The 25,187-nt window shown below is 44.9% G+C and overlaps 1 protein-coding gene across 20 annotated transcripts in view; it reads left to right on the plus strand.

Annotated features, from left to right (window-relative positions):
• Window positions 1-25,187, plus strand: part of caska (calcium/calmodulin-dependent serine protein kinase a) — a 208,996-nt gene that overhangs the window by 103,638 nt on the left and 80,171 nt on the right. For all 20 annotated transcript variants that reach the window (XM_046363152.1, XM_046363205.1, XM_046363136.1 and 17 more), the window contains exons 3-5: window positions 2,840-2,945; window positions 7,142-7,219; window positions 8,018-8,090. In XM_046363152.1, the coding sequence (XP_046219108.1) occupies window positions 2,840-2,945; window positions 7,142-7,219; window positions 8,018-8,090 (257 nt within the window). The remainder of the gene's footprint in view (window positions 1-2,839; window positions 2,946-7,141; window positions 7,220-8,017; window positions 8,091-25,187) is intronic.

The raw sequence follows: 25,187 nt of genomic DNA on the forward strand, positions 1-25,187 counted from the left end.
ACCTGAGCACACCTTTATGGACTCAGATTTACAACTATCCACCATTACACGTTGTGTACGATTTGATAGGTACTTTATAAACCAATCTAGAGCATGACCAGTAATTCCACAACATTTGAACCTTTGCACTAACACAGCGTGGTCCACGGTGTCAAAAGCCTTCGACAAATCAATAAAGACAGACAACACAATGTAACTTCTAAATCAAGAGCACAGTGGATGTCATTTAAAACCTTCAATGTTGCTGAAACAGTGCTGTGGCCAGACCTAAAACCTGATTGCATTCCATTTAAGAGGTTGTTTTCTTGGAGGTAGCCCTTCAGCTGCCTACTAACTAAGGACTCCAGTACCTTTGACAGTACAGACAATTTTGCTATGGGACGGATAGTTGACAAGTAGCGAAGGATCTCCATTATTATTTCTCCAGTGTACGGAATGCCAACCACACTATCCGATATCTCCTTTCACATTGCGTCCTTTCCTTGCTTTCTTTCTCCTGGAGCTCTGACATTGGCACTGCTGATGAATGTTAAATGTCCTCCGGCTGCATCAAAATGTATTGCAGGCTGTACTGTATGAATGAGAATTTGTGTGTAGCGGTATTTGTGTGTCTGCATAGTTTGGTTTTATGTGTGTGATAGTGCAGAGAAGGATATTAAAAGTGAATGCTGTTAAGAGTGAGGAGTAATGTGTTTTCCTGGAGTGTGTGCATAAAGCTGAAAAGTTAGGTACTCGTGTGTGTGTGTGTGTGTGTGTGTGTGTGTGTGTGTGTGTGTGTGTGTGTGTGTGTGTGTGTGTGTGTGTGTGTGTGTGTGTGTGTGTGTGTGTGTGTGTGTGTGTGTGTGTGTGTGTGTGTGTGTGTGTGTGTGTGTGTGTGTGTGTGTGTGTGTGTGTGTGTGCACAAGATTACATATGATATCTCACTCGTCTTGCTTCAATATTCCCTCCCAGAATAGCTGTTGCCTGGAGGTGGGTGGGTGTTAAGGTAAGTGCCTGCTGTAGGGGATGGATGGATGAGGAGAGGAGCTGAGACGGGGCTCTTCAGTGCGACCATTTCCACCCGCATATGTGCCTAAATATTATGCTGTGCGACCTGTCATTTTTATTTAGGAGCACCAGAGTGAGTACCTAGAAACATTTAAAGGATTTTAGCTTTATTACCTCAAATATGTTTCATTGTGCTCCTAAATATCTTTGAGTTGCATCTACATTTTCCAATGTAGGTGCACACGTGCTCCTTGTTGAAAAAGGTTAGCGTGGAGCCCAGGGCAAGGCAAAAACAGGAGAGGGAAAGGGAAGAAAGAGGAGAGAGGAAAATGGATCAGAGCAACGCTGGTCCATTGTGTCTGTAGAACCAAGAAGTTCTACAGTCTAACAATCCAGTGCTTGATGAAGATGGTGCTGTGGTCAAAGCAACATGCAGCATGTTTGTGTTGATCTATTGGTTCTATCACTCTGTAGTATACACTGAGTGTACCAAACATTACGGACACCTTCTCTTTCCGTGACATAGGCTGACCAGGGGAATCCAGGTGAAAGCTACAGTGTGATCCCTTACTGATGTCACTTGTTAAATCCACTTCAGTGTAGTTGAAGGGGAGGAGACAGGTTAAAGAAGGATTTTTTAACCTTGACACAATTAAGATTTGGATTATGTATGCCATTCAGAGAGTGAATATAAGAGAAAATATTTAGGTGCCATTTGAACGGGGTATGGTAGTCGGTGCCAGGCGCACCCATTTGAGTTTCAAGAACTGCAACGCTGCTGGGTTTTTCACACTCAACAGTTTCCCATGTGTATCAAGAATGGTCCACCACCCAAAGGACAGCCAGACAACTTGATACAACTGTGGGAAGCATTGAGTCGACTTGGGCCGGAGGGAGGGGGGGAGGGAGGGAGGGAGGGAGGGAGGGAGGGAGGGAGGGGGAGGGAGGGGGAGGGAGGGAGGGAGGGGAGGGAGGGGGAGGGAGGGAGGGAGGGTGGAGAGGAGGGGAGGAGGAGGGAGGGAGGGAGGGAGGGTGGGGAGGAGGGGAGGAGGGAGGGAGGGAGATGGCACGGTAGGACCTCACATTGGACACAGGGAAGGCGTGGCGAGAGTAACAGTAACACACATTGCCTGTTTGGATGAAGCTTCATGTAAGCTCCTGATAGCTCCCCTAGTGTTGGCTAGTCTTAACAGCAGACACACACACTCATTCACTCAGGCTTATTTCATCAAGGCACGAGAGGGTGTGAAATATGGCCAATATACCACAGCTAAGGGCTGTTCTTATGCACGACACAGCGATGGGTGCCTGGATACAACCTTTAGCCGTGGAATATTGGCCATATACCACAACCTCCCGAGGTGCCTTATTGCTATTATAAACAGGTTACCAGTGTAATATATAAATATTTTTCATACCCGTGGTATACTGTCTGACATGCCACGGCTTTCAGCCAATCAGCATTCAGGGCTCGAACCACCAGGTTTATAATACCTGTTTGAGTTTATACCTTCAATTCATCTTGTTTAGGGTGACAGTGCAATACCCCATTTGCATCCCTGTTGAAGAATCAGAATATTGATTTGTTCAATCAATCAAATTTTCTCCCCGTGCACCTCACTCTCCCCAAAACTCAAGCTCTCACATGATCTTCACCACATGTATTTTTCAGATTGAATGGTTCTAGTGATGAGGAGGCGTGTCTACTGATCTAGCCTAACGTAGAGCATCGTTTTTTCCTCTCATTTACCGTCCATGAGTTCTTCTGATGCTTTTCTCTCGAAAGCCAGAGACCGTGAATTCTAACCCCTGACCTCTCTCCTTTCCCTCTCTCCTTCACTTACCTCCACAGATCTGAAGAGAGAGGCCAGTATCTGCCACATGCTGAAGCACCCTCACATCGTAGAGCTGGTGGAGACATACAGCTCAGATGGCATGCTCTACATGGTCTTCGAGTTGTAAGTCTGTCACACACTCTGTAACTTATGACTCAAATGTATGATGATCACACACACACACACACACACACACACACACACACACACACACACACACACACACACACACACACACACACACACACACACACACACACACACACACACACACACACACACACACACACACACACACACACACACACACTCATTCACTTATATGTTCTGCAAGCATTTTTTTTGTGACATCAAAGTATTTTATTTTGTTGCAGCGCAGTCATGCTAGAATGGTATTATTGATGTGACAGCTGGTAATGGGATTCCTACTGCTCTCTAACGCCAGCATAGTTATGCTAGTTATCAGGCCAAAATATGGGTACAGGGTAAAGAGGTGTGTGTATCAGTCTAGGAAGTTGTTCTAGAATGTGTTGGAAGTGAGTGGTGATAATAGGAGTGGAGAAAGCAGAGAGAAGGACGGAGTAAGAAGAGGGAGAAAGAGATGGTAGAGGGCTGGAAGGATGACGGAGCCCGAGCAGGTGGTAGAGGACAGGTGGTAGAGGAAGTGATAGAGAAAATAAGAGAGGGAGAGATGGAGAGAGAGGGAAAGGGAGTGAGCATTAATGCCATAATACTGGGTTATTTCAAAATACAGACAGTATGATTTTCAATACCGTTTAAAAAAGATATATTGTGGGTTGGGGGGGTTTATACCATTTCTTAGAAGTTAAGTAGAACTATAAGAAATCTAAGATGTATCAAATAAATGATATCCAGCTTAGGGCTCCAGCTTTGCATTTGGTTTGCTAACTTGCTAGCAAAGCGGCTAGATGTCAAGATTAAGCTTCTTGGTTACAGCAGAGACATTCAATCCCCTCCTGGATCTAGATCCCTGTTGTCTAAATTGTCTTGTGCTGTTTGTTTTAAATAGAACCCCTTGTGGGCACTTCCGCTAATACCGTATACCCCGGTATGGTACAGAAACAGTATGACTGCATGAACATCTGGATACCACCCAGCCCTAGTGAGAGAGGCCGGGCTGTAGAAGAGACAGTGTCAGCAGAAAAATAAGAAAGAGAGAGAACGAGAGAACGAAGACAAAAAGCACAACCAATGTGGAATATGAAGAAACAGAGATAGAGACAAAGATTCCACACCAGAGGAGCCTCCCCTTAGGTCCCTGAAGACTCCACAGACACACACACACACACACACACGCGTGCACGAACACACACCATGGCAAATTCCTTTATGTGAAATCAGAAATATGAAATGTCCTGTTTCACATCTCTCTCATGTGCGTCAAAGAAATTGATTAAAAATGAACAAGTTTCATTTTGGGGAACTTCCATAGCTTTATCACACACAAATATGCAGACCCACAAACACATGCGACAGACACACAGCTTTCAAACCGGCTCATAGCAGTGGTGTCTATTGAGTATTGGATAGATAAAGTAAAGAAAGTAACAGTAAAGATAAAGTAAAGACAGTAACACACACATCAAACTGTAATAAGCCTTTTCACCTCCTGAAGTCTGGACATTTACATTGACCTTTATGCTAAACTGACCTCTCTTCTTCCCCTCTCTCGCTCTCCCTCCCTCTCCTTCCCCCTGTATCTCCCTCGACCTCTCTCGCTCTCCCTCCCTCTCCTTCCCCCTGTATCTCCCTCTGCCTCTCTCGCTCTCCCTCCCTCTCCTTCCCCCTGTATCTCCCTCTGCCTCTCTCGCTCACCCTCCCTCTCCTTCCCCCTGTATCTCCCTCGGCCTCTCTCGCTCTCCCTCCCTCTCCTTCCCCCTGTATCTCCCTCTGCCTCTCTCGCTCACCCTCCCTCTCCTTCCCCCTGTATCTCCCTCGGCCTCTCTCGCTCACCCTCCCTCTCCTTCCCCTGTATCTCCCTCGGCCTCTCTCGCTCTCCCTCCCTCTCCTTCCCCCTGTATCTCCCTCGGCCTCTCTCGCTCTCCCTCCCTCTCCTTCCCCCTGTATCTCCCTCGGCCTCTCTCGCTCTCCCTCCCCCTCTCCTTCCCCCTGTATCTCCCTCGGCCTCTCTCGCTCTCCCTCCCTCTCCTTCCCCCTGTATTTCCCTCGACCTCTCCCTCCCTCTCCTTCCCCCTGTATCTTCCTCTACCTCGGCCTCTGTCACTCTCCCCCTCTCCTTCCCCCTGTATCTCCCTCGGCCTCTGTCACTCTCCCCCCTCTCCTTCCCCCTGTATCTCCCTCGGCCTCTGTCACTCTCCCCCCTCTCCTTCCCCCTGTATCTCCCTCGGCCTCTCTCACCCCCCCTCCCTTCCTTCCCTGTATCTCCCTCTGCCTCCCTCCCTCTCCTTCTCCCTCCCCCTCTCCTTCCCCTGTATCTCCCTCTGCCTCTCTCGCTCTCCCTCCCTCTCCTTCCCCTGTATCTCCCTCTGCCTCTCTCACTCTCCCCCTCTCCTTCCCCCTGTATCTCCCTCGACCTCTCTCGCTCTCCCCCTTCCTCTCCTTCCCCCTGTATCTCTCTCTCCCTCTGCCTCTCTCACTCTTCCCCCTCTCCTTCCCCCCCTCGGCCTCTCTCACTCTCCCCCCCTCCCTTCCCCCTGTATCTCCCTCGACCTCTCTCGCTCTCGCTCCCTCTCCTTCCCCCTGTATCTCCCTCTCCCTCGGCCTCTCTCGCTCTCCCTCCCTCTCCTTCCCCCTGTATCTCCCTCGGCCTCTCTCGCTCTCCCTCCCTCCCTATCCCTCTCCTTCCCCCTGTATCTCCCTCTCCCTCGGCCTCTCTCGCTCTCCCTCTCCCTCTCCTTCCCCCTGTATCTCCCTCTCCCTCGGCCTCTCTCGCTCTCCCTCCCTCTCCTTACCCCTGTATCTCCCTCTCCCTCGGCCTCTCCCTCTCGCTCTCCCTCCCTCTCCCTCTCCTTCCCCCTGTATCTCCCTCTCCCTCGGCCTCTCTCGCTCTCCCTCCCTCTCCTTCCCCTGTATCTCCCTCTCCCCTCGGCCTCTCTCGCTCTCCCTCCCTCTCCTTCCCCCTGTATCTCTCTCTCCCTCTGCCTCTCTCACTCTTCCCCCTCTCCTTCCCCCTGTATCTCCCTCGACCTCTCTCGCTCTCCCTCCCTCTCCTTCCCCCTGTATCTCCCTCTCCCTCGGCCTCTCTCGCTCTCCCTCCCTCTCCTTCCCCCTGTATCTCCCTCGGCCTCTCTCGCTCTCCCTCCCTCCCTATCCCTCTCCTTCCCCCTGTATCTCCCTCTCCCTCGGCCTCTCTCGCTCTCCCTCCCTCTCCTTCCCCCTGTATCTCCCTCTGCCTCGGCCTCTCTCGCTCTCCCTCCCTCTCCTTACCCCTGTATCTCCCTCTCCCTCGGCCTCTCTCGCTCTCCCTCCCTCTCCCTCTCCTTCCCCCTGTATCTCCCTCTCCCTCGGCCTCTCTCGCTCTCCCTCCCTCTCCTTCCCCCTGTATCTCCCTCTCCCTCGGCCTCTCTCGCTCTCCCTCCCTCTCCTTCCCCCTGTATCTCCCTCTCCCTCTGCCTCTCTCGCTCTCCCTCCCTCTCCTTACCCCTGTATCTCCCTCTCCCTCGGCCTCTCTCGCTCTCCCTCCCTCTCCTTCCCCCTGTATCTCCCTCGGCCTCTCTCGCTCTCCCTCCCTCTCCTTCCCCCTGTATCTCCCTCTGCCTCTCTCGCTCTCCCTCCCTCTCCTTACCCCTGTATCTCCCTCTCCCTCGGCCTCTCTCGCTCTCCCTCCCTCTCCCTCTCCTTCCCCCTTTATATCCCTCTCCCTCGGCCTATCTCGCTCTCCCTCCCTCTCCCTCTCCTTCCCCCTGTATCTCCCTCTCCCTCGGCCTCTCTCGCTCTCCCTCCCCCTCCTTACCCCTGTATCTCCCTCTCCCTCGGCCTCTCTCGCTCTCCCTCCCTCCCTCTCCCTCTCCTTTCCCCTGTATCTCCCTCTCCCTCGGCCTCTCTCGCTCTCCGTCCCTCTCCTTCCTCCTGTATCTCCCTCTCCCTCCCTCTCCTTCCTCCTGTATCTCCCTCTGCCTCTCTCGCTCTCCCTCCCTCTCCTTCCCCCTGTATCTCCCTCGACCTCTCTCGCTCTCCCTCCCTCTCCTTCCCCCTGTATCTCCCTCTCCCTCGGCCTCTCTCGCTCTCTCTCCCTCTCCTTCCTCCTGTATCTCCCTCTCCCTCGGCCTCTCTCGCTCTCCCTCCCTCTCCTTCCTCCTGTATCTCACTCTCCCTCTACCTCTCTCGCTCTCCTACAGTATGGATGGAGCAGACCTGTGTTTTGAGATCGTGAAGAGGGCAGATGCTGGCTTTGTGTACAGTGAAGCAGTGGCCAGGTAAGACCACTTCCCATGATTCTCTGCCTGAAGAGTTCCGCCTCTCAAGGCCATACTTCGATGTGGCATTCAGCATTTCAAAACACAGCACTAGTGAAAAATACATTTGGAGAAGAATAGAAAAACACACGATACTAAAAACAACAGTATCCACTTGTTGCTATTACAGTGTTGACATTATAACCAGTGGTGGAAAAAGTACCCCATTTTCATACTTGATTAAAAGTAAAGATACCTTAATAGAAAATGACGAAAGTGAAAGTCACCCAGTAAAATTATACTTGAGTAAAAGTAAAAAAATATTTTTAAATATACTGAAGTATCAAAAGTATAAATAATTTAATATTCCTTATATTAAAGGCACAATTTTATTATTTTTTTATTTACAGATAGCCAGGGGCACTCTCCAACACTCAGACATAATTTACAAACGAAGCATTTATGTTTAGTGAGTCCGCCAGATCAGAGGCAGTAGCGACGACCAGGGATGTTCTCTTGATAAGTGTGTGAATTGGACCAGTTTCCTGTCCTGCTAAGCATTCAAAATGTAACGAGTACTTTTGGGTGTCAAGGAAAATGTAAGGAGTAGAAAGTACATTATTTTCTTTAGGAAGGTAGTGGAGTAAAAGTAAAACTTGTCCAAAATATGAATAGTAAATTACAGATACCCCCAAAAAACAACTTAAGTAGTACTTTGAAGTATTTTTTACTTACTTTAAGTACTATACATCACTGATTACAACAATGTTGTATCGAATCAACAGTCATGGTGTTTTATTGCTCTCTATCCCTCTCCAGTCACTACATGAGACAGATCCTAGAGGCACTACGGTATTGTCATGACAACAACGTCATCCATCGAGACGTGAAGGTAAGCCGGAGTGTCTCTTTGATAGTGTGTGTGTGTTTACTCTGAGTTGGGAACTTGCTCTGATTTTACCGACAGTGCTAAACTCACCCCAGTCCTCTCCTCAGCCATCATGGCCCAGACTACAACAGCTAAGGAGGGAATTCTCTCCGTTTTCCCGTCTTGGCCCAGACTTTTGAGTCTCTGTCTGAACAATGAATAAGTGATAAGTTGTGCTTCTTGTCTTCTCGATATTTTGTCTTCTGTCTGTCTGGCGGCCTTGTTCTGGGTCTGTGATGTGCCGGGCAGATTATTTGATTTTTCAGGGATTTTCAACTCCACTCCTGGAGACTTAAAGCAAATATACCTAAGCCAAAAACACCAGTGCAGTTCCTACTCTCACAGCATGCTATTGCCAGTATCACTACTGTTTCATACAGTTAGTTGTTTTTGTATTTCATAAAAAACCTTCTGTGACAATATTCCTGTTATTACAGAAATGAATATAAGTGTTAGTTTGATCAGGCTCGTTAATGGTGAACCACACAGCTGGTGTTATCTGGTCAGGGTGGAAGCAGTGAGAAACCAGGCAGCTAGCTGGCACCCTGGGTGAGAACGTGAAGGCGCAGTGGTTTTATTAGGGTTGAAATGTAGCTGCTAAAAAGCACTGCATCCTTTACGTCTCATGTGAGCTGATGATATGGTGGAGGTTTTGTTGTTGTTATTGTTGTCCTGGTTACATGATGAACTTTTCAACATTGACTATATTGCTCCATAACCATGAGTCAACGTCAGACATTTTATCTTTGGAGATAAATAGCAATAACTATGAGTAGTGTGTAGTCATGGTACGAGCTTCCTGAGTTGAAGCTGGTGTAGTTATGTTTGAAACCCCAAACAGTCTTATCATATACACTGAGTATACAAAACATTAGGAACACCTTCCTAATATTGAGTTCCACCCACCTCTACCAGGTGTATAAAGTGTTCCACAGGGATGCTGGCCCATGTTGACTCCAATGCTTCCCACAGTTGTCATGTTGGCTGGATGTCCTTTGGTTGGTGGAAAGTTCTTGATACACACAGGAAACTGTTGTGCGTGAAAAACCCAGCAGCGTTGCAGTTCTTGACACAAACCGGTGCGCCTGGCACCTACTACCATACCCCATTCAAAAGCACTTAAATATTTTCTCTTGCCAATTCACCCTCTGAATGGCACAGATACACAATCCATGTCTCAAGGCTTAATACTTCTTTAACTTGTCTCCTCCCCTTCATCTACACTGATTAGAAGTGGATTTAACAAGTAACATGGATAACGGATCATAGATTTCACCTGGATTCACCTGGTCAGTCTAATTCGTGGAAAAGAAAGTGTTATTAATGTTTTGTATACTCGGTGTATATCCCTTTCAGAGAAAGAAGTAGTTTTCTCAGCAGGCACAGACAGAGTGAGACGGAAATAGCCTAAAGCACAGGCTGTTAAAACACTGCTGACAGTTTCCACACCAGACACTGCTGGGTACTGATATAGATCCCCCCCTTCTATCTCTCTCCCCTTCCTCCTCATCTCTCTCTCTCTCTCTCTCTCTCTCTCTCTCTCTCTCTCTCTCTCTCTCTCTCTCTCTCTCTCTCTCTCTCTCTCTCTCTCTCTCTCTCTCTCTCTCTCTCCTCTCTCTCCTCTCTCTCTCCTCTCTCTCAATCTCTGTTAAAAAGCTTGACAAACACTGTTCTCTACACATTGGCCATTATATATCAGCACTGATAAAACATTGGGGTTTACAAGATCACAGCATAGTTTTAGTCCGCTACGTCTGTACCCAGTCTGCATGAAGATGCTCAGATATGTTATATACATACATTTCTTTGTTTGTAACCATGTTTTGAGGGTGACCCAGCTTTTGGCTCAATGGCTATGGGTTGTGATTAATGCCAGACGAGCACAGATCAGAGACCTAGACCTATCTCTGGTTTCTCATTGGTGGAGATTGGTATCGAGTAGCTCTTACTTTATCATATGTAGCTTACGCTCTGATTAAGGGTTAACTCAACAGGGGTCACACACACGGGTTGTATGGCAACGCTGTCCTTGTTGTATAGGGAGCAGCCTGTGCGCCTCAGTGTATCGTGTGTGTCCCCCATGTGTGAAAGTCAAAAGTCATTGAATTCATTTCAATCCCAAGAAGCATAAATCACAGAGCCTCTCTTTTTATCTCCTATTATTCACAATAACCCCTTCTACTCATCACGCTGCATGTGTGCGCGAGTGAGAGATTGGAACCACAGACGAGCAGTCACATGCCTGATTACAAAGAATAAGGCATTCTGAAAAGGAATGTTGACAAAATGATGGGAATGTGAATTTTGTGGAGAGAATCCGGAATCTTGATGTTGATGTTTTCATTCTAGTTCTGGAAGCAGAGATAATAAGGCAGTTTGGAATGTCAAATTGATAACCTTGTGATAATGGACTAGATTACAGGCTATTAACACTTGTGGACCTACTCAGATAAATGTCTACATGTTTCAGGTAGGTGCAGTCGATGGAGGGATGCCTTACTGTATATTTACTGTGGAAGGGTCCAAAAACATTATCAGACACAGTGTCTTCAGAAAGTATCCACACCTCTTGACTGTTTATACATTTTGTTGTGTTGCAGCCTGAATTTAAAATGGATTTACATTTAAGATTTTGTGTCAATAGCCTACACATAATACCCCATAATCTCACAGTGGAATTGTTTTTCGACATTTTTACAAATTAATAAAACATGAAAAGCTGAAATGTCTTGCGTCAATAAGTATTCAACCTCTTTGCTATGGCCAGACTAAATAAGTTCAGGTGTAGAAATGTGCCTAATAAGTCACGTAATAAGTTGCATGGACTCACTCCTTGTGCAATAATAGTGTTTAACATGATTTTTGAATGACACCCTCATCTCTGTATCCCACACAATTATCTGTAAGTTCCCTCGGTCAAGCAATGAATTTGAAACACTGATTCAACCACAAAGACCGGGGAGGTTTTCCAATGCCTCGCAAAGAAGGTCAACTATCTGGAGATAAAACGTCTTCTTTTTTTTAAAGCAGACATTGAATATCCCTTTGCGCATGGTGAAGCTATGAATTACATTTTGGATGGCGTATCAATACACCCAGTCACTACAAAGATACAGGCATCCTTCCTAACTTAGTTGCTGGAGATTAAGGAAACGGCTCAGGGATTTCACAATGGTGACTTTTAAACAGTTACAGATTTTAATGGCTTTGATAAGAGAAAACTGATTATGGATCAACAACATTGTAGTTACTCCACAATACCTAAATGACAGAAGGAAGGAAGGAAGCCTGTACAGAATTAAAAAGAAAGATGCATCCTTTTTGCAAAAGGCACTAAATTAAAACTGCAAAAAAATTATGCTAAGAAATTATCTGTCCTGAATACAAAGCATTAAGTTTGGGGCAAATCCAACACATCACTGAGTACCACTCTTCATATGTTCAAGCATGGTGGGGCTGCATCATGTTATGGGTATGCTTGTTATAGAGTTAAGCACACTGGGAGATAAATTCCCCTTTCAGCAGGGCAATAACCTCAAACATGAGGCCAAATTTTGCAGGAAATGCTTACCAACACGGCATTGAATGTTCCTGAGTGGTATAATAACTGTTTTGACTTAAATCGTTTTGAAAATCTATGGCAAGACTTGAAAATGGCTGTCTAGCAATGATCAACAACCAACTTGACAGAGCTCGAAAAAAATGTCAAATTCAATCCAGGTCTGAAAAGCTCTTAGAGATTTACCCAGAAAGACTCACAACTGTAATTGATCACTGCCAAAGGTGATTCTAATATGTATTGACTCGGGTGTGAATATTTAAGTACATTTTGTTTTCACTTTGTCATTATGGGTTTTGAATTCGGGTTGTAACAAAATGTGGACTAAGTTAAGGGGTATGAATACTTTCTGAAAGCATTGTATCTCTTGCAATCAAACAGTAGCTACGTCTGCGTTCCGTGTGCACTCTATGCTATAGAGAGAAATAGTAGCGGCGTCTTTTTTGTGGGCACAAACTCCGCCATGGTTCGTTGGACAAAGTCTATAGGGAAATGAATGCCGTTTTTGAGTAAACGCCGAAATAAGGTCTATGGTAAACACAGGCTTAGGAGATCTTATATGTTTTGTTCTACGAGATAATCTTCATCAGCTAATGTATTTTCTTTGTGCATTTTGAAGCATTTATGTAATTAAAAAAAGCACAAAAAGGCTTGTGTTAATTAACTGATATTATCGCATAGAACCAAACGTATTAGATCTCCTTGTCACGTCCTGGCCATGGAGAGGCTTTTTATACTCTATTTTGGTTAGGCCAGGGTGTGACTAGGGAGGGCGTTCTATGTTCTTTTTTCTATGTTTTTGTATTTCTTTGTTTTTGGCCGGGTATGGGTCTCAATCAGGGACAGCTATCAGTTGTTGTCTCTGGTTGAGAACCATACTCAGGTAGCTCTTGCCTACATGGGTTTTATGGGTAGTTATTTTCTGTTTCGTATCTGTACCAGAGAGAACTGTTTCAGTTTCATTTCGTTCTCTTGTTATTTTTGTTTTAGTGTTCTGTGTTTAATAAATTCATCATGAACACGTACCACGCTGCACATTAGTCCTCCGATCCTTCCTACTACTCCTCCTCAGAAGAGGAGGAAGACGAGCGTTACAGAATCACCCACCACCAAAGGACCAAGCAGCGTGGTGAGGAGCAGAAGAGCTATCTGGAGAAAGGGACATGGGAGGAGATACTGGAAGGCAAGGGACCCTGAGCACAGGCTAGGGAGTATCGCCGTCCACAGGAGGAACTGGAGGCAGCTTAAGGCTGAGAGTTGACACGGCGGGCAAGGAAGCCCGAGAGGCAGCCCCAAAAATGTATTGGGGGGAGGCACACGAGGAGTGTGGCAAAGTCAGGAGTCAGACCTGAGCCAACTCCCCGTGCTTATCGTAAGGAGCCAAGGATGGAACCAGAGCCGGTCAGGGCGAAATTGGAGGTGAGCGACGGGAGCGAAGAAGAGACGGTGAAGGAGTTAATGGGGAGATTGGAGGAGAGAGTAATGAGGGAGTTGCTGTGTTGGTTTTGAGGCACGGCATCCGCCCGATGGAGCGGGTCTGGGATTTGATGTCACCTGAGTCAGCTCTCCATACTCGTCCTAAGGTAAGTGCTAGCCGTCTGGTGACGACTGTGCCAGCCCCACACACCAGGCCTCCTGTGCACCTCCCTAGCCCTGCACGTCCCGTGCCAGCTCGGCGCTACAGCTCTCCAAGACGTGCTTACCATGGCTGGTCAAGCACCGTGTTATGCGGTGAAGCGCACGGTGTCTCCAACACGTGTTCTTAGCCCGGTGCGCTACATCCCAGCTCCCTGCATCTGCCGGGCTAGGGTGAGCATCCAGCCAGGGCGGATGGTGCCAGCCCTGCTCTCCAGACCTCCAGTACGTCTCCTCTCCATGAACACGTACCACCTCAGAAGAGGAGGAAGACGGGCGTTACACTCCTAAGCCTGTGTTAACCTCAGACCTGATTTTCAGAGTTTATCCCAAAACTTTCCACAATCATTTTCCCCATAGGGATGGCTGAACAAACCAGAGGTAACTCCGGGTTTTAGGGCTACAAGCTCTATTTGTTGTAGAGTAATGCAGAAACAAGCCATATGCATTGTTCCATGGCAAGCACTGTCTCTTTCCCTTCAAATACTGCATACTCGCTATGTCCACTGAACTGAATAGTTTATTGTCGAAACTGTAACTGTATGTTGTCTCTGGTTTGTGTTCTTTGTGTGTGTGGTGTTATCTCTTCACAAAGACCAAACATACGCACGCACACACACAACAAAGCCTTCACCTCGCTATGTGTGGTGTCAGCACTGTGGGCAGTGAGCCACTGAGGCATAGACTATACACGTAATTACTGGATCAGCAATATAGTGGTAGGCAAACAAGCTCTGTTGATATACATAACAAAACTGAACTCTACTCTTCAAACTGTAGCAACAGAGAGAAGTGAATGTTTGCTGCTTCCGAAAGTTATGTTATTTCTATTCACTAGGCTGTAAGAGGGGCCAGTGGGACTAATCTACACTCTGATAAACAACCAGACAGTGAATTGAAGAGAGATGGGTCTTATCTGTAACGGCTGATAGCTCAATATGGAGGAAATGTCACATTCTCCATATGAATGGAGAGAAGAAAGAGACTGTGAGAGGGATGGAGGGACGAAAGAGAACGAGGGAAGGACGAAAGAGAACGAGGGAGGGACGAAAGCGGCAGCACTAGCAGAGCGATCTTAATAGGCTTTTCCTTTTCCTACTGTATACATTAGCTGGTAGAGTGACATTGACCCTCTCAGGTCTATGTGTGTTAGTGGCCACAGAAGCTTCTTAAAAGTATGATTCATGTTGTTTATGACTGGGTGGAATGGGGTGTGTCTACTGATCACTATCATGTAATGGGAACCGAGGGTTCCTGGCATTTGGATATAGACAATCCAGCTCTGATAATGTGCAACAGCCACTGTAGTGGCGCACACTAGGGCTGGGCAATATGGCCAAAATATCATATATGAGTAGTGTGTGACCACGTTGGCACTTTGAATACGGTGTTGTTTGACATGATAACGAATGAAAATTCCATGGGCGAGTTATTGTGACACGGTAAGAACCAAAGTGATGTTCAGTGTTTTCCTTGGGGACCCTATAATCTTTGGCTACATTAAATCTTCATTCATGTAGCCAACATATTCATGCTTCGCCTATTCCTCTTTGATTTAGAAGATACTGTTGCACCGTGCTGATTTAGGCCTCCACCAGCACTGGTATCAGGCTGTATTAAGCCCCCACCCCCCCCCAACCCCTCTTTTTACGCTGCTGCTACTCTCTGTTGATCATATATGCATAGTCCCTTTAACTATATATTCATGTACATACTATACTAAATATGGTACACCACCCAGTCCTAACGCACACTCACTCTCTCTCTCTTTCTCCCCCCCGTGGACCACTGGCATAGTTAATGAGTGTGAGCCATGGTAGAGATATTGTGAATTACAGCCCTAATCTGCTATAAACAGCCAGGATAAATCAGGTTTAAAGTGGAGCCAAAATAAATGCCTTTGATTAAAATGCTGTGTTGGTTACCTTAATTGAGCTTAATATGTGTGAAAGTGTATATGCTTGACTGAAGGACACTTTTCTATTTTTTTTTAAATCACAGGCTTGTATGCACACACATACACACTCACGTGTGCGACCGTACACATTCTGTAAGCAGCTCTGGATGTACAGAAGTGTCTGCTGAATGACTCAATATCAAGTGTCAATGTGGTGGTCACTCTTTTTAGCATAAACTCAGAGACGTGATTATTGTTGTTTGAAAAGGTAGCACTTTGACTATTATATTCAGACAAGGAAATACAAACAGTGTGCACTCTGCATAAAGGGTACAGGTTATTGAATTGAAGAAGGCAGAAGTCTTCTGCTGAAGCTAGTGTAGGTTAGCAATTATTGCTGCCTCTGGGCAATACCAGTGGGGATTTTTTCCTCCCTTCCTCTCATCCTCTCTCTCTCGATCTCTCTTTCTGTGTGTGTGTGTGTGTGTGTGTGTGTGTGTGTGTGTGTGTGTGTGTGTGTGTGTGTGTGTGTGTGTGTGTGTGTGTGTGTGTGTGTGTGTGTGTGTGTGTGTGTGTGTGTGTGTGTGTGTGTGTGTGTGTGTGTGTGTGTGTGTGTGTGTACAGTGGAGTGTGGCAGATTCTCTCGCCTGTCTGCCTTTGTCTAGTCCTCCCAGGGCACAGCCATCTGCAAGACCCACACTTCACAGAGCAATACACACTCACATCCTGCAGGATTAAACACATACCGCTTTACACCTATAAGATTTATAATACACATTTTTACATATGTATTACACAAGCACACCGCACACTGTATAAGTCACTCCTGCTCCCCCTCCCTGGCACTCGAGGGCCCCCGTCATCATACACACCTGTTACCATCAGTACGCGCAGCTGCACTCATTGGACTTACCTGGACTTCCTCACTTTGTTGATTGCCCCTGCGTCTATGTCTGCTCCTCTGGGTTGTTCCCTGTAGTAGCATTGTTTGCCGTGTCGTGTTTATGTCCAGGCGCTGTTCCTGTTCCGCTGCATGTCCGTCTGTATTAAATGTTCGCTCCCTGTCCCTGCTTCTCATCTCCTGTGTTGAGCCTTACAGTATCAGTTCCACATTTATTCTCCCTAATAAATATACAAGGTTCTCTTTGAATAAAGTAGGAAGAAAAAAACCAGCAGCACATGGTAAAAACATTGGTCTCACTTCTCCTGAAGTGATGAAAGTGGTCAATGTAACAAGTCTTTACAGAGCACTGCCCAGACTCCAGTTCCCCCTGGGTGACTCTTTCCATGGCCCCTGACCCTTATGACACAGTCACCTCCAACCCCCCACAATTCGGATTGACTCTGGTGGTGGCCTGCATGGTAGGCCCGCCTGATGATTGTTTTCTGGGCTTCTGTGGGCGGGTCTTGTCCAACAGGAAATACATTTACGAGTTGGTGGCACTCCGCAGCGCAGCGAGACAAAGCAGGAAGTTCTTGACCTGAATCAAAAATCAACATACTGTTTCGATGTTTGACGGCTTCAAACTTTCCTTCATGTATACCTATGACTGATGATAACTCCACAAAACATGATGTTCTTCTGGAAGTGCTCTTGAACCGAAAATAAAATGTGACAAATATTGCCTATAGTTATCTAATAGTCTATTGAAAATGCTGCGTAGTGCACCTTTCATTTAAAGGATAAAAGATGATGGCAGAGAGAGGATGGCAGGGCCCCCTGGTGGCGGTGGTGGCTGGGTCAACTTTGTGCTGGACCATAGAGATAAAGATTAACTTGTGATGAGGAAGCAGGCACACTATCAGAACCACCTGAGAGGAGGAAAGGAGAAAAGGGTTTAGATGAGACGTAAAAACCCTGGATAAAACCGGTCATAAACTAAACAACTATATCAGTGAATTGAAGTCTACTTCATTTGTAAAAATTAAAACCAAAACAAACAGAAAACAGAACTCCCACCTGGATCACTACAATGTTCCGAAACACTTTTCCCAGCAGCCTCTGGGAGTCGTTGATGATGGTGCACCGCCGCGACCTCCATATGCTTGGCCACGTACAAAGTCAGCACCAGCAGGAAACACACAAAGAAGATCACAATGGCCGCCACCATCGTCCCCATCGACAGGCTGCCCCGCACCTCCACCGCCACACTGGAGCATATTCCCCTCCCCTCCTTCTCTCCCTTCATCCTCGCCCCCTCCCTCCACCTCTGTCTCTCTCACTAAACAGTAAACTGCCACGGGTACTCTGGCCAGCACCACCACCCGGGTGCACACGGCCTTGGTGAAGCCCACCCTCCTCAGTCTGGTGAAGAAGGCGTGGGGAAGCAGGGTCGGTGCAGGTGCTGGGGCGGGTGGCATATGTGTGCTAGATGAGGATGGCGAAGCGGGTGAGCGGCACCCAGGTCAGGATTAAGACACTGACGTAGATATTGATATTCTGGACAAGTGTGACCCCGTGGAGGACTAGGCAGACCAGGCTCTGGGAAGGAATTGACGAGGGATCTTTTGGTGCTTTTCTTCCCTTTAAAAACATTTTAAGATTATTATTATTTTCGTGTCTTGTCACATACAGTATATGACCAATCCCCTTTGAGAAAAATAAGAATCAATCCAAATGTCAGTAAAAGATGGATGTACCTGTGAGCAGTAGTTGGCCAGGAAAGAGGTGGTGAGGGAGAAGAGTAAGTTGGACAGGTAGAAGTCTGGGTCGGGATACACCTCAGGAACACACAGTGAGAAAGAGCATTGCCCAAGAGACCTGTGGGGAAGAGGAGGGCGTAGAGGGAGGCGCGGACGAAGCTTGGGAGGGGAGGATTAAGTGTGTAGCGGAAGGAGGGAGAAATGGAGGTGGGAAAGAGGTAGGAGGTGTTGGACACAGATGAGAATGGTTGGGATGTGTTCTCCATCGATCTGTGAGACTAACTGAGACTGGAAGCATTAAATACGAATGTTGCACCAGAGCTAGACAAGATAACCATTATGGCTATAAACACAGTGACACTTCTTGTATCACTAAGATAATAGATTGCTGCAGGGACTTTCTTCCATTTAGCCATGAGCATTAATGAGGTCGGGCACAGACGTTGGGCGATTAGGCCTGGTTCACAGTCGTCGTTCCAATTAATCCCAAAGGTGTTTGATGGGTGTTCGATGTAATTTTATGCTGTAGAGTTAAGATTTCCCTTCCCTGGAATTAAGGGGCCTAGTTCGAACCATGGAAAATAGCCCCAGACAATTATTCCTTCTCCTCCAAACTTTACAGTGTGCACTATTCATTCGGGAAGGTAGCGTTTTCCTGGCATCCGCCAAACCCAGATTTGTCCATCGGATTGCCAGATGGTGAAGCATAATTCATCACTGATTGATGAGGGATTTTTTTTACATTTTTAAAATCCATTTTAGAATAAAGCTGTAACGTAACAAAAAGGTCTGAATAATTTCCAAACGCACTGTATTTCACATTTCGTTGTGTTACAGCCTGAATTCAAAATATAAATACATTTAGTTTTCTCTCCCACATCTACACACAACACCCCATACTCACAAAGTGAAAACGTGTTTTTAGACATTTTTGCAAATGTATTGAAAATTAAATACAGAAATATCTCATTTACATAAGTATTCACACCCCTGAGTCAATACTTTGTAGAAGCACCTTTGGCGGTGATTACAGCTGTGAGTGTTTTTGAGTAACTCTCTAAGAGCTTTGCACACCTGGATTGTACAATATTTGCCCATTATTCTTTTTAAAATTCTTCAAGCTGTGTCAAGTTGATTGTTCATAATTTCTAGACATCAATTTTCAGGTCTCGCCATAGATTTTCAAGCTGATTTAAGTCAAAACTGTAACTAGGCCACTTGGCTAACACAATCACATTCAGTGTCGTCTTGGTAAGCAACTTGTGTATATTTGGCCTTGTATTTTAGATTATTCTCCTGCTGAAAGGTGAATTCATCTCCCAGTGTCACGTGGAAAGCAGACTGCACCAAGCTCCGTTCTTTTTTATCCTGAAAAACACCCCACTCAGTAATGATTACAAGCATTTCAATAACATGGTGCAGCCACCACCATGCTTGAAAATATGAAGCTGTACTCCATGATGTGTTGGATTTGCCCCAAACATAATGCTTTGTATTCATGACATAGTTAATTTCTTTGCCAATTGTTTTGCAGTTTTACTTTAGTCCTTTATTGCAAACAGGATGCATGTTTTGGAATATTTTTATACTGTACAGTCTTTCTTCTGTCATTTAGGTTAGTATTGTGGAGTAAATACACTGTTGTTGATCCATCCTCAATTTTCTCCTATCACAGCCATTAAACTCTATAACTGTTTTAAAGTCACCTTTGGCCTGATGGTGAAATCCCTGAGTGGTTTCCTTCCTCTCTGGCAACTGAGTTAGGAAGTCACCTGTAAAGTGTAATTAATAACTTCACTATATTCAATATCTGCTTTCTTTATTTGAATAATCTACCAACAGGTGCCATTCTTTGCGAGGTATTGGGAAATCTCCCTGGTCTTTGTGGTTGCATCTGTGTTTGAAATTCACTGCTTGACTAAGGGGCCTTAATTGTATAATTGTATGTGTCGGGTACAGAGATGAGGTAGTCATTCAAAAATCATGTTAAACACTATTATTGCACACAGAGTGAGTCCATGCATGGGGTATTGTGTGTAGGCCAGTGACACACAATCTCAATTTAGTCCATTTAAAATTGAGGCTGTGACATTACAAATTGTGGAAAATGTTCAAGTGGAGTGAGTACTTTCTGAAGGCACTGTAGTTGTATGATATGTTGAAATAAGGAAGGTGTATGTGTAGCATCCTTTTTCCTGTTTGTCGCTTTTGCGTTTGTATTATTGACTGTGTTTCTATGGTATTACATTTGAGGAGAGGAAGTGTGTGAGAGAGTTGGTGTGTTTGAGTTTGTGACTGAGTGTTTCTGACGCTGTTTGCATGCATGGTTTGTGCGAGTTATTTTCAGTTGTCTGGGTGAGAGGTGGTGAGAGGAAGACCGTAGGGAACCAAGTTACAGGCTGAGGGCCACCGACGTCTGCTGAGAAACACTCATGTAGCTGAAGAGAAAATATAGCCAAATAATGCATGTTGTTGTTGTGTTGAAAATGTATATATTGTTAAAAGATCCGTGTTACATTCTTATGTGTTTTTGTGATGTGACAGCTATTATCAGCTGTGTTTGTGCTGTATATCGGTCAGAGGCAGTACTCCCAGATAGCACATAACGTTCTGAGAACCATATGTTTCTTAGAGCTTGGTGAGAGTGTGGATGTCCTATGGTTATTTTGCATACAACCTTCCCACAACTTTCTGGGAATGGTGCAGGATAGTTGCTTGCGGTGGTGATTTTAGCATGTAAATCTTGATTGGCCAGACTTCCCCAATTTGTTTTCGATGCATGCCAGCCAAGCCACAGCACAACACTAAACAAAACACGAATTGCACTATAACGGACCATGTTTGTATGTGGCTTTGTTAACCTGTTGCGATGAGCAATCCCGTATCCGGGATCCTATTTATAGCCTCAAGCTCATTACCATAACGCAACGTTAACGATTCATGAAAATCGCAAATTAAATGAAATAAATATATTTGCTCTCAAGCTTAGCCTTTTGTTAACAACACTGTCATCTCAGATTTTCAAAATATGCTTTTGAACCATAGCTAAACAAGCATTTGTGTAAGAGTATTGATAGCCTAGCATAGCATTAAGCCTAGCATTCAGCATTCAACATTTTCACAAAAACAAGAAAAGCATTCAAATAAAATCATTTACCTTTGAAAAACTTCAGATGTTTTCAATGTGGAGACTCTCAGTTAGATAGCAAATGTTCAGTTTTTCCAAAAATATTATTTGTGTAGGACAAATCGCTCCGTTTTGTTCATCACGTTTGGGTAAGAAAAAAAAAGAAATTAAGTCATTACAACGCAAACTTTTTTCCAAATTAACTCCATAATATCGACAGAAACATGGCAAACGTTGTTTAGAATCAACCCTCAAGGTGTTTTTCACATATCTATCGATGATAAATCATTCGTGGCAGTTTGGTTTCTCCTCTGAAGAAATGGAACGCGCATGGACCTGGAGATTACGCAATAATTTCGACGCAGGACACCGGGCGGACACCTGGTAAATGTAGTCTCTTATGGTCAATCTTCCAATGATATGCCTACAAATACGTCACAATGCTGCAGACACCTTGGAGAAATGACAGAAAGTGCAGGCTCATTCCTGGCGCATTCACAGCCATATAAGGAGACATTGAAACACAGCGCCTTCAGAATCTGGGTCATTTCCTGTATGCAATTTAATCTTGGTTTCGCCTGTAGCATTAGTTCTGGGGCACTCACAGATACTATCTTTGCAGTTTTGGAAACGTCAGAGTTTTTTCTGTCCAAAGCTGTCAATTACATGCATAGTCGAGCATCTTTTTGTGACAAAATATCTTGTTTAAAACGGGAACGTTTTTTATCCAAAAATTAAAAGAGCGCCCCCTATCTCGAAGAAGTTAACTTAATTATTATTTTTTTTTTACAATGTTTGCAAACTGATGTGTGACACGTATTAATGACAAAATAACACGCAGAACAGGCAAAACATTTTTAAATAGTAATAATTACATGTACAGGGCGTTTAGAACATATTCAGATGCCTTCACTTTTTCCACATTTTGTTACTTTACAGCCTTATTCTAAAAGGGATTATATTGTTTTTTTCCCCCTCAATCTACACACAATACCCCATATTGGCAAAGGAAAAACAGGTTTCTATAAATGTTTGCAAAAAGAATGACAAAGTATTACGACTTTTTACAACGATTACAGCCTTGAGTCTTCTTGGGTATGACACTACAAACTTGGCACACCTGTATTTGGGGAGTTTCTCCCATTCTTCTCTGCAGATCCTCTCAAGGTCTGTCAGGTTGGATGGGTAACGTTGCTGCACAGATATTTTCAGGTCTCTCCAGAGATGTTCGATCAGGTTCAAGTCCGGGCTCTGGCTGGGCCACTCAAGGACATTCAGAGACTTGTCCCAAAGCCACTCCTGCGCTGTCTTGGCTGTGTGCTTAAGGCCATTGTCCTGTTGGAAGGTGAATCTTCACCCCAGTCTGAGCTCCTGAGCACTCTAGAGCAGTTTTTTATCAAGGATTTTTCTATAATTTGCTCCATTCATCTTTCCCTCAATCCTGACTATTCTCGCAGTCCCTGACGCTGACAAACATCCTCACAGCATGATGCTGCCACCACCATGCTTCACTATAGGGATGGTGCCAGGTTTCCTCCAGGCATGACGTTTGGCATTCAGGCCAAAGAGTTCAATCTTGGTTTCATCAGACCAGAGAATCTTGTAGAAAATACTGTTCTTTTTGCAAACTCCAAGTGGGCTGTCATGTGCCTTTTACTGAGGAATGGCTTCAGTCTGGCCACTCTACCATAAAGGCCTGATTGGTGAAGTGCTGCAGAGATGGGTTGTCCTTCTGGAAGGTTCTCCCATCTCCACAGAGGAACTCTGGAGCTCTGTCAGAGTGACCATTGGGTTCTTGTCTCCTCCCTGACCAAGGCCATTCTCCCACAATTGCTCAGTTTGGCCGGGTGGCCAGTTCTAGGAAGAGTCTTGTTGGTTCCAAACTTCTTCCATTTAAGGATGATGGAGGTCACGGTGTTCTTGGTGACCTTCAATGCTGAATAATTTTTTAAGCACCCTTCCCCAGATCTGTGCCTCAACACAATCCTGTCTCGGAGCTCTATGGACAATTCCTTCAACTTCATGGCTTGGTTTTTGCTCTGACATGCACTGTCAACTGTGGGACCCTAAAAAGACAAGTGTGTGCCATTCCAAATCATGTCCAATCAATTGATTTTAACACAGGTGGACTCGAATCAAGTTGTAGAAACATCTCAAGGATGATCAATGGAAACAGGATGCATCTGAGCTCAATTTTGAGTCTCATAGTAAAGGGTTTGAATGTAAATAAGGTATTAATTTGATTTTATATAAATTTGCTAAAAAAATAATAATTAAGTTTTTGCTTTGTCATCGTTGGGTATTGAGTGTAGATTGATGAGGATTTTTTTTTATTTCATACATTTTAGAATAAGGCTGTAACGTAACAAAATAAGTCAAGGGGTCTGAATACTTTCCGAATGCACTGTGTATATATACAGTACCAATCAAAAGTTTGGACACACCTACTCATTCAATGGTTTTCTTTATTTTTACTAAAAATATGAAATGACACATATAGAATCATGTAGTAACCAAAAAAGTGTTAAACAAATCAAATATATATTTTAGATTTTAGATTCTTCAAAGTAGCCACCCTATGCCTTGATGACAGCTTTGCGCACTCTTGGCATTCTCTCAACCAACTAGGCCTCTTACAGTTGCCCACAGCAGTGAGTGGCTGGGTGGGTTCGGTCTGTATCTTTTACTGTAGTCTTCTGCAGCTGGCGCAAGGCCAACTGCACGCTGGACCCAAAACATGCCACAAACACCACAACCACAGCTAGGATCTTCCTTCGTACTCTCAGACTACCACACTTAATTCTCTGCCTCTCTCCTGCCCCTGAATGCACCTGTTTACACCCTTATGTTCTCCCCCCTGCCCCCGTCTCCCCTAAACTTAACAAGCAACCACACCTACCTTAGGCACATGTCCCCTCAGATTTTTCCTGTTTTTAACATTTACAGGTGTTAAATTAATTAATTAATGTTTTAAATAATTATTCATAAAAATATCTGTCCGCTGTATTTTGCAGAGGGGACACACTGACTGGACAAAGCAAAGAGTACAACCCCCCCATTTTCCCTAGTAAGTGGTTCCTTCCAAGGTGCACCATGGAACAAAGATATGCTAGGCAGGATGCTATATACTCTAGTCAGTGCATGCAGACAGTATTGTCAGTGGAGGACAAGAGAGAGAGTGTCGAGTGACACAGCATTTTAATTGATTTTAGCTGCCGGTGATGGGCAGGACTTGCAGGGGGAATGTTTGTAAATTAATTTGATCAAGCTGTGTAGCCTATTGATTCCTTTATTGATGAATAAATAAAATACTAGCCACCTAGCAATTATATGAAGTTGGCTTTAGCTAGTCAGCTAGATAGGTTTGTATTTATTTTCCAAAGCAGCAGCTACTCTTCCTGGGCTCCAGCAAAATTAAGGCAGTTTATACAATTTTGAAACTTTACAATACATTCACAGATTTTACAACACACTGTGTGCTCCCAGGCCCCTGTTCCACCACTACCACATACAGTTGAAGTTGGAAGTTTACATACAATCAGGTTGGAGTCATCAACCACTCCACAAATTTCTTGTTAACAAACTATTGTTTTGGCAAGTCGGTTAGGATATCTACTTTGTGCATGACACAAGTAATTTTTCCAACAATGGTTTACAGACAGATTATTTCACTTATAATTCACTGTATCACAATTCCAGTGGGTCAGAAGTGTACATATACTAAGTTGACTGTGCCTTTAAACAGCTTGGAAAATTCCAGAAAATTATGCCATGGCTTTAGAAGCTTCTGTTAGGCTAATTGACATAATTTGAGTCAATTGGAGGTGTACATGGATATGTATTTCAAGGCCTACCTTCAAACTGAGTGCCTCTTGCTTGACATCATGGGAAAATCAGAAGAAATCGAAGAAAAAAATTGTAGACCTCCACAAGTCTGGTTCATCCTTGGGAGCAATTTCCAAACCCCTGAAGGTACCACGTTCATCTGTACAAACAATAGTACACAAGTATAAACACCATGGGACCAGGCAGCCATCACACCGGTCAGGAAGGAGACGCGTTCTGTCTCCTAGAGATGAACGTACTTTGGTGCGAAAAGTGCAAATCAATCCCAGAACAACAGCAAAGGATCTTGTGAAGATGCTGGAGGAAACAAGTACAAAGTATATATATCCACAGTAAAACGAGTCATATATCGAC

The sequence above is a fragment of the Oncorhynchus gorbuscha genome, linkage group LG01 (assembly GCF_021184085.1).
Source record: "Oncorhynchus gorbuscha isolate QuinsamMale2020 ecotype Even-year linkage group LG01, OgorEven_v1.0, whole genome shotgun sequence".
NCBI classification, from domain to species: domain Eukaryota; kingdom Metazoa; phylum Chordata; class Actinopteri; order Salmoniformes; family Salmonidae; genus Oncorhynchus; species Oncorhynchus gorbuscha.